Consider the following 13,822-nt stretch of genomic DNA (forward strand, 5'->3'; position numbering starts at 1 on the left):
GAATATCGACGCAGTATTGGCAAGTGAAAAATTTCACCCCCTAACCTCATAATTTACACCCCCAAACCAAACTTTAACGTCGCCCGGTACGAAAGTGCGAAGTCCGCATTTTCACATTTTCTTGACACACGATGTTTCTTTATTTTATAAATGTTTTCTGATTTCTAAAGTAATGATTTTTTTGTTGTTTAAAGACTGATATTTTATCGTCAATTTAAATAAAACTAGCTTATTAACCCTAAGGTTGCCTGGAATGGATCGCTATTTTAGCGATAAGGCCGCCTATTGTACATGCTATCTTTGTTATATGTCTATTGTTTTTTTTTGGTGTACAATAAAGCATATTTTACTTTACTTACTTATACCCGCGACTTCATCTGCATGGATTTAGGAGTTTAGATATCCCGTGAATTTTTTTAATTTTCCGGAACACAATATTATGCCCTATGGAATATGGATTGTCAGGCCGACTACCAAACGAATATCGACGCAGTCTTGGCAAGTGAAAAATTTCACCCCCCACCCTCATAATTTACACCACCCGAACCAAATTTCACCGTCGCGTCGCCCGCTACGAAAAGTATTGAAAGTGCGAAGTCATCATTTTCTTTTTAATCTATCACAATATTTTCCTTAACGTACGATGTTTTTTTATATTCCAACTAGATGATGCCCGCGACTTCGTCCGCGTGGATTTAGCTTTTTAAAAATCCTGTGGGAACTTCAATTTCCCGGAATAAAAAGTAGCCTCTGTCCTTCCCCGGATGTAAGCTATCTCTGTACCAAATTTCGTCAAAATCGGTTGAACGGTTGAGCCGTGAAAAGTTAGCAGACAGACAGACACACTTTCGTATTTATAATATTAAATATGGATTACGAACTAATGAATTTTTAGTTGATAGTACACACTAAAATACTATAAGCAATCTATACCTACTTAAATAGAGCCTAGGTAGGACCTCTTACTAAAATAAAATTACAAAGTGCTACCCGAGACTTCATCTGCGTGGATTTTTAAAAATCCCATGGGAACTCTTTGAATTTTCCGGAATAAAAGCAGCCTATATCAAATATCACTATCCAGTCTTTGATTAAACCCATTAAAAAAACTCACACCGATCCGTTGCGACGTGTTTGAAGGACAAACCAACAAATCACCGGGTGGTGAAGTGACAATTATATTAAATCCACCCGTGCGAAGCTACAGTGAGTTAGCTACTAGGTAATTGAATAAAGAAAATATCCTCACAATTTTATAAAAATTCTGCTTTATTGAAAGAAAATCTATTATATTTGTATGAGGTTTTCTGTCTAGAAATACAAAGTAGGAAAGCTGACGCATTCTTTTATCAGTAAGTAGAGTTTGCACGAGTTTCTTTATCTTGACCGCGTTGGTAGTTTACGAGCATCTACGAGTAAGTATAATATCAAATTTTTATTTCACAAAAATTTTTCTGTCACACAATTTTATGAAATAAGCAGTCTGTCTGTCTGTCCGTCCGTCCGTCCGTCCGTCCATCCATCCGTCCGTCCGTCCGTCCGCGACATTTCCCCGCGATTAATAGCCTCAAAATTTATTAATATTCAGCCCGTTTATACCCGCGACTTCATCGGGGTGGATTTAGGTTTTAACAATCGCGTGGGAACTCTTTGGTTTTCCGGGATAAAACGTAGCCTATATCACTCTCCAGGTCTTTGACTATACCCATGCAAAAATCACGTCAATTCGTTGCTCCATTGCAACGTGATTGAAGGACAAACCAACAAACCAATAAACCAACAAATCAACAAACCAACAAACAAACACACTTTCGCATTTTTATTTTACTGAATTAAAAAAAAACTAGAAAATCTATCGACGCTATCGAGGTGCGCAAATCCCATAAGCCCACAGACTAAGGCCACAGACAAACAAGTCTGCAAGTTGAAAACCACCAATCCAATGAAATTCTATTTCAAAAATCTCCCCCAGTTTACTTATCGAATCACTAGCAACATTGGATTCACTTGCAGTAAAACTCTCAATGGCCATCTCATTTCACGGATAGAAGCCGAGTAATGTATTATGTTGTATAGAAGTTGTAATATATTTTAGTGCCTTCGCACGTGGCGATATTTTCACGCGCAGTCAACGCGCGTTTTACGAATTGTTACAATCCAATATCAAGAGCATATTGCTATTTCGCTGTTTTTATTGATCTAAAAACGTACACAGCTCAAACTACTTGACGGATCAGGCTGAAATTTGGCATGCAGATAGCTAACATGACGTAGGCATCCGCTAAGAAAGGATTTTTTGAAATTCATGTGCGTGGATAAGAGCATATTGCTATTTCACAATTTTCGATTGCTATAAAGAAATAAGCAGCAATAATATTCCTACAGCCAATAAAATCAGCTCATATTTTTTTGAGATCAAGTTAGGTCAGGTAAATAGCCAAATTGTTACCCAGCTAGTTACACCATGGTACCTAGTTTATATCCTGTTTTGCTAACAACAAAGCACTCCATCAGAAAGATCTGCCAAAGTCACCATGATCCAAACTTCATAGTCGCTGATCGTTCCTCCCTGTGTTGGGGACAATACGTAGAGAAACTTTCAGGTTTTATAAAATAACGGAGGTCTGGCCCTCGCGCTCTCTTAGTCCATAATGGCTTCTCCACGTTGCTAGAAAGATCATCTAAGATCAGCCTGTCTTCGTATAAAATGAGTTGCAACGATACGGCATGGTGTTTTCTCCATTAGGCCGTCATTTCAGTGTTCAGTTCAGTTTAATTTTGACGATTCAAAACTCAAAAGTATTTTGACGATTCAAGGGTAGGTAGGTATAAGTATCGCAAATTGCTATTGCGCTAGAACCATGTCTCATTAACATCGAAATGACGTCATTTTGACGTGAGTCGAAATAAAAATATACCATCAGCTCGACACTTCAGTCTAGTGCTGACGTCACTAAAATGGCGGCCACGCGCAATTTGCGGGACTTATGCTTGTAATAAAAAATATTTTTATTTTATTTTATTTTGTGTACCTATTTTATCTTTGGTTATGTATATCAACGGTGAAATCGTAGGTATGCTTTATCAACATGGATATATTTGCTTTCCAATTTCACCCCTATTTGCATTTATAACAATATGCGCTCGGATAACTTGTTCAGACGATTCAAAGGGTGCTTTAAGAATCCGTAGCAAATTGAAATTCAATACAAAACGTAAATCTTCTAAATATATAAAAGGAAAAGGTGACTGACTGACTGACTGATCTATCAACGCACAGCTCAAACTACTGGACGGATCGGGCTGAAATTTGGCATGTAGATAGCTGTTATGACGTAGGCATCCGCTAAGAAAGGATTTTTAAAAATTCAACTCCTAAGGGGGTGAAATAGGGGTTTGAAATTTGTGCAGTCGAGGCGGACGAAGTCGCGAGCATAAGCTAGAATTTAATAAAATACGGATGTGAAAATAAAATCTTTGCCAGTAAGTTTATAACACGTCCCAGCTCAACTAATGAGTTTGTTCGTTGCCAGAAAATTATCTTAATTAGAGCAATTGGGAATATTTTATTCCGAGTCGCGAGTTTATTTCGCTTTGGGGACAAATTCAGACATTTATTTAATGGGGCTTGACACTTGGAAATTTAATAATACAGTTATTACAGACGCTCAAAATAATGGCTGGTAGAATAAGATTAGCGAAATTAAAGAGGCCTTTTGGAGCTTGAGTACCTATATTTTCTCTTCTTATCTTAATTGTACTTACTAATTTTTACTATTTGCTACATTTAAGTTTAAATTAAGAGGTGGATTGCAAATTTACGCTCTACAAGTTTAGGTAAATAACGGCAGGTAGCCGGCGCCCAGATGCACGAACGACCCCTTGGATATAGCGCGACTATGAATATAGTTTTGATACTTTGGTTTTTGAGGTTCTGTATTTCCAGAGAACGATTGGAACACTTATAGTATCACTTCGTTGTCTGTCTGTCTCTCGTGTCTCTCAAGACCTGTCAAGAGCAGTCGAGGGAATCAATCAAAACATATACCTATTGAGGTCGGTATAGCTCGCCAGGACAGCGCTGTCGTACGGGTAACTGTCACCAACACTGGCATTGCTAACTTGACTCACCCAAGACTCCGAGCCTGTAGTTCAGCGTGACAACAATGAGGTCGGTATAGCTCGCCAGGACAGCACTGTCGTACGGGTAACTGTCACCGTGTATACACCAACACTGGCAGTGCTAACTTGACTCACCCAAGACTCCGAGCCTGTAGTTCAGCGTGACAACAATGAGGTCGGTATAGCTCGCCAGGACAGCGCTGTCGTACGGGTAACTGTCACCAACACTGGCATTGCTAACTTGACTCACCCAAGACTCCGAGCCTGTAGTTCAGCGTGACAACAATGAGGTCGGTATAGCTCGCCAGGACAGCGCTGTCGTACGGGTAACTGTCACCAACACTGGCATTGCTAACTTGACTCACCCAAGACTCCGAGCCTGTAGTTCAGCGTGACAACAATGAGGTCGGTATAGCTCGCCAGGACAGCGCTGTCGTACGGGTAACTGTCACCAACACTGGCATTGCTAACTTGACTCACCCAAGACTCCGAGCCTGTAGTTCAGCGTGACAACAATGAGGTCGGTATAGCTCGCCAGGACAGCGCTGTCGTACGGGTAACTGTCACCAACACTGGCATTGCTAACTTGACTCACCCAAGACTCCGAGCCTGTAGTTCAGCGTGACAACAATGAGGTCGGTATAGCTCGCCAGGACAGCGCCGTCGTACGGGTTGCCCGAACTCAGCGAGTAACTGTCACCGTGTATATACACCAATACCGGCAGTGCTAACTTGGTTTCATCCACTGAAACAAAACACTGTATTAAAATTTCAAGAGTGGCACATACTTAGATCACCTTAAATTGTCAACCTGAGTTGTCAACAGTATTTTAAGTAAATAAATAATAAATAACTAAAAGTTTATTCAACTCACAAAACAAGAAAAGACGAAAAAAAAAAGAGAAAACCAAATGTTTTAATCATTGCACCTTCGTCGACCTAATTAATTATTATTAATTAACCTTCACACGTTCACAGACGACGATTAAATTTAAATAAGTTTGGAATAACAACTTATGTTAATTCGGTGCAACAGTATTGAATTGAACCAGTTGCCATGTTTTATGTTCGTAAAGGAGAGCGATAATTAAATTTATCGGGTCTTGTGACAAACGAATCAGCACCGATAATTTTATCAACATGAATTCTAATTTGATAAAACCACTGGACAGGATTGAATAATACACTTTGTATAATATATTCTTAGTATTGTTAATCTTTATAGTAACCTAACTGCAATATTTAACTTGATTAGGGCACAATTGCTATTGCAACTACTTAATCAAAATAGCGACCTAAACACAAAAGTATTTAATAGTCTGTCTCGAGTCGGAACGAGACTGGAGTAAAAACCGTCAAACACCCGTATTTATACAAATTATACTGCTTCACCACAGATTGCGTGACATCGGATGAGTCAAATATTGTCTAATTTTTTAAACTACCTTCTATAAGCTAACAGTAGTATTTAATTTCGGACTATTGTCACAAAGTAGGGTAGTTGTCTATCCCCTATCACTCGCTTTATACGGATTCATGATTTACCCACACTATCTCCGAGACAACCCAATCCTTCACGTCAGCCCATTTGACGTCGGATGACGTCATCTATATTGCTGACGTGCTCACATAATCGAACAGGGTCCGATGAGCACCAAACTTGACATAACTGTCAATTCGCTTGGATGATTTAATATCATATCTGTGTGCGTAAGTTGTGATAGCCTAGTGGTTAGGCTTAGGACGTCCGCCTTCTAATCGGAGGTCGGGGGTTCGATCCTGGGCACCTCTAACTTTTCGGAGTTATGTGTGTTTTAAGCAATTAAATATCACTTGCTTTAACGGTGAAGGAAAACATCGTGAGGAAACCTGCTTGCCTGAGAGTTCCCCATAATGTTCTCAAAGGTGTGTGAAGTCTACCAATCTGCAAATGGCCAACGTGGTAGACTATGGCCAAACCCACCTCACTCTAAGAGGAGTCCCGTACTCTGTAGTGAGCCGGCGATGGGTTGATCATGATGACGATGAGGCTAGGTATTATTAAAAGGTAAAGACAGAATAGCTTAAAAAGGTATCGAAGCTTGCAATCTGGAGACCAACATAAGATACGAAAAATTCCTTCAGAATCCACGAGGACGAAATCACAGGAAAAGTTAGTAAGTAGGAATAATTTATATAGGTTCAAAGGATGAATTCTAAGTTCCAGGAATTTGTTTGGAACTCTCATTTTTCTTAACGTATAAGATTTACGTTTATTGGTCTGTGAATTTAGATCCAAATTCGTAGAACTTCAGAAACAACCTTTTATAACCTCCCTGTTGAAATGGTGAGCGCTGTGGTTTAAAAGCGCGTGGTTCCGGGTTCAATTTCCGGCAGAGGTGATTTGGGAATTTATAATTTCTAAATTTTCTCTCCTCTGGTCTGGTGGGTGGTTTCGGCCGAGGCTTGTCACAATCCTACCCGCCGTGCCACCAAACGATTTACTTTTCCAGTACGATGCCCGTTGATGAAACTGCCATACCCCTTCCAAGTTGACACGCTTACATCTTAGACTACATCCTCACTTACCACCAGGTGCGATAGTAGTCAAGGGCTAACTTGTATTAGAATAAAAAAATCAGTGCATGCTTACTTTGCAAAGGAGCAAAAATGTTCAAGTAAAGACAATCTTCGCTTTGATTCTTAAGATAAGGCATCAGTCTTTTTAAATAATCTAATCTGCCTTTAGGCATTTTTTCTAGTAAAATCCTCTCGTCGTCCAGATCCAACAATTTCTGAGGACAGGATGGCCCCGGCAGGTCGGAGATCCGAACACCGTCCCAAGGCGAGGGCGTTCGGGTTGGGCTGAATCTAGAACAATATAAGACCTAATTTATTCTTTAAAAAGTTGACAGTAAATTGAATTTGTTTGGCAAATAACCCCTCCAGTAAACTGATACATTAATTTGATTTTTGAAAGTAAAATTAGGTCTCTTGTCCCAAATCAATCCAGTTGTAACAGGAGGTCCAACTGAGTTAATTTTCGAAATCGATTTCCAGAAGTAAAAATGCAAATGCGATGCATCATGGTACTAGGTAGATCTTTTTTCCACGTACATACAATTTGAGAAACCAACTTCCATCGCCGGTATTGCCTTAGAATTCAACATGGAGTTATTTGAATGGCGGATCCTGAATAAATGCTGCAAATGTTCATGGCCGGCGGTAAGCACTTTACATCAGGTGACCCATCTGCTATATGTTGGCTATTTATATTTAAATTTTTGTGAAATACGCATGCTTAGAAGCGTTTATAATGGTAAAAGTAATTGCGGCTTAACGCAGTTTTTCAACCAGAAGCAATTCAAGCGAAGTTACTCATGCAACTGGCTTTATCTGAGGCAAAATTCGCTAAACTACGAGTATAATATTCTGATTTTCATCCTAGTTTGGAGCCTAAGTCAAATGTTTTTACTGAGCTTCATATCTATTTGAGAAGCCACAGTTTGTCGCAAGTGAAGACAACTTGCCTGAGGCAGCTAAAGTTTCAAGGAAACGTGAAATTTAGAGCATAGATATTCTACACGTTGCATCCTGCACCTATTTTAATTCACTTGTATAAACTTGGATACACTTTTAATGGATAGGCAACAAAAATAATTGTAAAATAAATAATGACTTTTACGAATGTAAAAACTAACTTTAAAGTCAAATAATTATTAGGTTTCTCACCTGTTCGATCCAACTGGAGGCGTAGCATACGGAACACCTAAAAAAACTTCGAGCGGACTCAGATATCTGTGTTCATCCATTGCCAAAACTATCCCCTGTAATTTCCCATATTTAGTCTGTACTATCCTACTGCTTATCCTAAACCTGACATTAGACTTCGGCATTGGGTTTGAAGGATTCAAATAATATCTCTTGTAATCACCATAGTCACTGTACCCATTTCTCTCGTGATTATAAAAGTTAGCACTATGAGGAAACTCTTCATTGTAATAAGGATTTTTATCAAAATTGACATTTTTATATTTTTCGCCGGAATTATTATTATCTTGTTCATCGTATTCTTCACTCGGTGCATCTTTTTGTACACTATTGATATTCACTTTATTTATATTTAGTTTATTATTAACACTGTTTTTATCACTGTGATGATTCATGTTGGTTGTGTTAGAATTAGCTGTTTTTAGTGATAGAAAAATAATCAATAGAAACGAATATAAATTAAAACATACGAGTGTGTTATTATATGATTTGTTTTTTCTATTATTTTTACGTTTATCATTTTGACGCATCGCCTCGTTTTTAGTCCGCGCTTTATGAAACTGTCCGTCCGGAAACATATTTCGTCATGTTATCATTTTTGTTTTGGATTTATCACTAGACTCGTCCATTGCAGGCTTCAAATGTTTTGTGTCGGATCTGAAACAAAAATGAATTGTTTTTTATATTGGGTTCTGCTACTGTTAAGTTTTGGTCTTTCACTAGATGTGAACTTATGTATAACTTCCTGTCAAAATATGTACATCTCTAAATATATAAAAGGAAAAGGTGACTGACTGACTGACTGACTGATCTATCAACACACAGGTCAAACTACTGGACGGATCGGGCTGAAATTTGGCATGCAGATAGCTATTATGACGTAGCCATCCGCTAAGAAAGAATTTTTGAAAATTCAACCCCTAAGCGGGTGAAATAGGGGTTTTAAATTTTTGTAGTCCACGCGGACGAAGTTGCGAGCATAAGCCAGTTTGAAATAAGTCATCATCGTTATCAACCCATAGCCGGGCCACTACTGACCACAGGTCTCCTCTCAGTATTAGATGGGTTTAGTCTATAGTCCACCACGCTGGCCAAATGCAGATTGGCACAATTCAGAGAGCTTTGAACACTATGGGGAACTCTTATGCAGGTTTCCTCACGATGTTTTCCTTCACTTTAAAGCAAGTGATATTTAATTTACTAAGACGCATATAACTCCAAAAAGTTAGAGGGGCGTGTCCAAGATCGAACTCCCTAACTCCAAATAGGAGGCAAACTCTCAACCACTAGGTTATCACGGCTTTTTAAATAAGTGTGAGTTGAGATTTCATTACAATAGTTTGGGTTAAGTTGGGATATGGTATTGTTAAGTAAGTTAAGTATGCTTAAAGTCATTAAAAACTTCTTAGGTAAGACGTTTTATATGATTTTAAGCTTATTAAATATATCATTGGGGCCGATTCTTTTGTACACAATCTCTAAACTAAACTAAATTAACAGGTCTAAATCTAGTGCTATCCTTTTCCGCAAGCAACATTATGACAGGGATAGCAATAGATTTAGACGTGTCATTTAAGTTTTTTTTTTTTTTAATACAATAAAACTTAAAGCTAGCCTTATCTAATTACTATATAAATCATGACCGCGTGGAATGGTGCCAAGAATACTGGCTGCATTTCCGCGCTGGACAGCCAGGCTGATCCGCTGCGCAAAAAATGAGCCAGCCCTTCTGTCACCAGTTGAGGCTATTAATCGCGGTGAAATGTCTCGTAAAAATTTTTAGCACTAAGACTCCATGGCCCCAGGGTCTCCACGGCAAACGGCACAAAAATGTAACTCTCTATAAGAGAGGCATACTTGCGCCGCTTGCCGTTTTCAGCTGTTTCTGCTGCGGCTCCCGGTCTTGATGCTGTCTTCCTGATATGACACGGGGCCAATGTGTCAACGCAAGTTGCGTCCCACATTAGCGCCCGTCCCCGTTCCCAGGGAACCAGCGTCAATCCATCAGGTCTCTTGCCATCATCCCGACTAATTTAATTTAAGTTTAGTTTAGAGATTGCGTACAAGAGAATCGGCCCCAATATCTTGCAAAACGAGCCTTTGACGATAGTTCTTGAGAAATGAAATTGATGTTTAGGCGTCGTCGTTGTATATAAAATTAAAAATAACTTTATCATGAACGTGGCGCCCTCTAGTAAAGTCTCATAACGAAGATACTCAGAACTCTAGATAGAGTAGTTCACCGAAGTTTCCACATATTTCACCTCAAGATGTAAATTAATTTTAAACAATTTTGCAATTTACTAAGCATAAAGAGAGTAAAGCACCAAAGAAGATTCTAAAAGTTTGTCTATAAAAAGTTTGAGCAAGGTAGCTTTGAAAGCACTAAGCAAGATTTATAAAATACTATCGACCGGCCGCAACTTTGTTTGGCGAAAATCCAATTTTTTTAGCGCTTGACTGAAATCTCACCTGGTGCTAAGTGACGATGCAGTCTAAGATGGAAGCGGTTTAGGGTGTGGCAGTTTTTACTTACGTACTGCTTTTATATTTTTAATTAATTAAAAGAGCATCGTTTTCTTCGTTACAAAACTCATTTACGATATTAAAAACAAGAAAATATTATACAAGAGAAAATGTGAAGATAAAATTTTCTATTGCGAACGTAGTAGGTGTCTACTTGAAGTTTTCTGTACGCTTAGTATAAGATTTTTCGTCTCACCAAACGTTACTAGAATTCGAGAGTCTAAACACAATACCGTCAAAGTAAAATGAACTTAAAAAGCCTTAAATCAGAAATGCGACCTAAACACAAAAGCATTGAGTCTGAGGTTGAACACAGACTGCCTTAAGAATCTTTTTTTGTGTGTTGTATCGAATTGACTATGCTGCGTAGGCCCCACTGGCCGCTACAGCGTCACCGGGGGGGTTGGCGAGCGCGAAGCTCCGCCTGGGGGTGAGCCCTAGGGCTCGAAGAAATAATTCGAGAGGTCGGGGGGCAACGTCCTCCTAAGGGCGCCTCCTGTGAGGCTCGGACCACGGCTTAGGATGACGTTGGGATGGGCGGAGTTGTTGGACTACTGGTTAGTCCGTACGCCCCCGAGGCCGTGGCGTGAGCCCACGTCCGGGTGACGTTAGAAATCGGGGACCTCGTCTTCGCCGGCGAAGACGCTGTGATAAGATTGGATTGTGTAGCCCTACGAGATAGGGAGCATTGTCGGTCATCATTTGATCGTCGGGATCGTTAAGGACGTGCTTAGGGCGCCTTTTGTCAGGGGGGTCGTTTCGGTCGGGGGTGTATGTCGCTGCCTCAACTATTAGGGGGTTGGGGTGTCTAATGGCTTTCTCAAAATAGTTTTTGGAAAGCTGTTTAAAGTAATGAGCTATTGTCGGGAGTTGGAGGTCTCTGTGGAGGTCCACGTTGCGCATGTACCACGGGGAGCCAGTGGCCATACGCATAAACTTATTCTGTAGGACTTGGAGAGGTTTAAGAGATGAGGACGGCAGGTGTGCAAATGCAACACAGGCATAAGACATTATTGGGCGGATGCACGTTTTGTACAGCGTGACTTTATGTCGAAGTGACATTTTGCTTTTTGCGCAAATCATGGGGCTTAGAATCATCACACTCTCGCTTTTATACCAATCGATTCAAGATGGTGATGCAACACATCACGTGACTTCTGTCAGAGATAATTAATTATTATAAGTGCGCTAACAGGAACTTGATCTTTAAAACAAGGCACTTAAGATCCAGTTTACTATAACACGGAGGTGTTTAGACACTCGAATACTATCAACGTAAGTAAGGCATAAAATCTCGTACTAAGCGTACTGATGTCGGAAAGATTCAAATAGCTAATGAAAGAATTCCTTTTATTTGCGTAATCAAAACATTATTTTACGACGGTGTAGGGAAAGTACTTAAATTTTTATTAGACACTTTATATAGAAAATGTTCTTAAAGAAGCGACTAAGACCGGTTATTAAAGGGGAATGGTGGAGTTGTTCAAAGAGGATTTTTAAAGCAGTGGTTTTTAACGTAGCATTTTCCAGTAATTAATAAGTCTGCTTATTATCCTGATCTAAGTCTAACCCGCTAATTCTTAGTTCTTATAAAACTGAATTCTTGTTAAAGTTAAGATTAAACTGTAAACAGCGAAGGAAAATATCGTGAGGAAACCTGCATCAATGAGAGTTCTACACAATGTTCTCAAAGGTGTGTGAAGTCTACCAATCCGCACATGACTAGCGTAGTAGACTATGGCCGAAAATCCTTTTTTACTCTGAGAGGAGACCCGTGCTCTGTAGTGAGCCGGCGATGGTCATGATGATACCTCAAAATTATTTTGATTACAATAAATCTCTCAGTAGAACAATTAATTAGTGAGGTTAGTGAAAATTGGAATAAGAGTTTAACAGTAGCGAAACGTTAAAAAAATTGGATTAGACGACCATACCTATATTGTTATTATCAGTATTATTTGCTAATTAATCTATATATATAAAAAAGAAAAGGTGACTGACTGACTGACTGGCTGACTGACTGATTTATCAATGCACAGCTCAAACTACTGGACGGATCGGGCTGAAATTTGGCATGCAGATAGCTATTATGACGTTATGGGCATCCGCTAAGTAAGGATTTTAGAAAATTCAACCCCTTTTAAATTTGTGTATTCCACGCGGACGAAGTCGCCAGCATAAGCTAGTGTTCAAATAAACTTGTTGGCTTTAACCCTAACACAGCATTTAGAATCTAAACAAACATCCGAAACATAATATTATGTATCTACACCAAACTAATTTATGTTAGTATTGGAGTTATCTACGGAATCCAATTAGTGCAGTGAATGATGATCAATAGTTAGACAATTATAGTCCAAAATTATTTGCACTCTGTGATAACAAAGCTGCAAAGTTATTTTTAGGGTTCCGTACCTCAAAAGGAAAAACGGAACCCTTATAGGATCACTTTGTTGTCTGTCTGTCTGTCGAGGCCGTATATACTCGTAGTTGTATTTCAACCGCATTCGGAATTGACGGCAATCCCAATTATTGTAGCGAGGTGCAAATAAATTCCATGTGTAATTATTGACTATCACCTGTCATCTACGGCACTAATTGAATTCCACGAATAATTCCGACGCTAAAGCAAATTAACCTGGAACATGTATATAGTTCGCATTTATAATACCTAAGGGTTACTGATTTAAGCATCGCTACGCTACGCACAGTGCGACGGCCCGCTCTCTCTGAACGAGGCGTTATATACCCGTAGTTGTATTTCAACCGCATTCGGAATTGACGGCAATCCCAATTATTGTAGCGAGGTGCAAATAAATTCCATGTGTAATTATTGACTATCGCCTGTCATCTACGGCACTAATTGGATTCCACGGATAATTCCGACGCTAAAGCAAATTAACCTGGAACATGTGTATAGTTCGCATTTATAATAAGGGTTACTGATTTAAGCCTCGCTACGCTGCGCACAGCGCGACGACCCGCTCTCTCTGAACGAGGCGTTATATACCCGTAGTTGTATTTCAACCGCATTCGGAATTGACGGCAATCCCAATTATTGTAGCGAGGTGCAAATAAATTCCATGTGTAATTATTGACTATCACCTGTCATCTACGGCACTAATTGGATTCCACGGATAATTCCGACGCTAAAGCAAATTAACCTGGAACACGTGTATAATGGAACTGGCGCAGATTAATAGCTTATACACACGTGAATATAATTACCACGCAATACCAGTTTTACGGTGCAATTATGCGTTGCTCTCTATTAAAAAACCAGCATGAAATTGTGTTACAAGTTAAGAGCGATCACACACTTATCCGATTCGAATTCGTGCAGATACGGATATAAAAACTCGGCCCGATTCGGATATTGCTTACGCACTAGTAGGTAAATAAATAAATAAACTAGTAATTTTAT

The 13,822-nt window shown here is 39.3% G+C and overlaps 1 protein-coding gene across 2 annotated transcripts in view; it reads right to left on the reverse strand.

Annotated features, from left to right (window-relative positions):
• LOC117997115 (neuroligin-4, Y-linked-like) overlaps positions 1–13,822 on the reverse strand; it is a 130,967-nt gene that overhangs the window by 18,885 nt on the left and 98,260 nt on the right. For both annotated transcript variants that reach the window (XM_034985287.2, XM_034985286.2), the window contains exons 2-4: positions 7,834–8,529; positions 6,755–6,972; positions 4,718–4,867 (exon numbers count right to left, since the gene is read on the reverse strand). In XM_034985287.2, coding sequence (XP_034841178.1) covers positions 4,718–4,867; positions 6,755–6,972; positions 7,834–8,450 — 985 coding nt within the window. In that variant the 5' untranslated portion in view covers positions 8,451–8,529. The remainder of the gene's footprint in view (positions 1–4,717; positions 4,868–6,754; positions 6,973–7,833; positions 8,530–13,822) is intronic.

The sequence above is a fragment of the Maniola hyperantus genome, chromosome 4 (assembly GCF_902806685.2).
Source record: "Maniola hyperantus chromosome 4, iAphHyp1.2, whole genome shotgun sequence".
Lineage (NCBI taxonomy): Eukaryota > Metazoa > Arthropoda > Insecta > Lepidoptera > Nymphalidae > Maniola > Maniola hyperantus.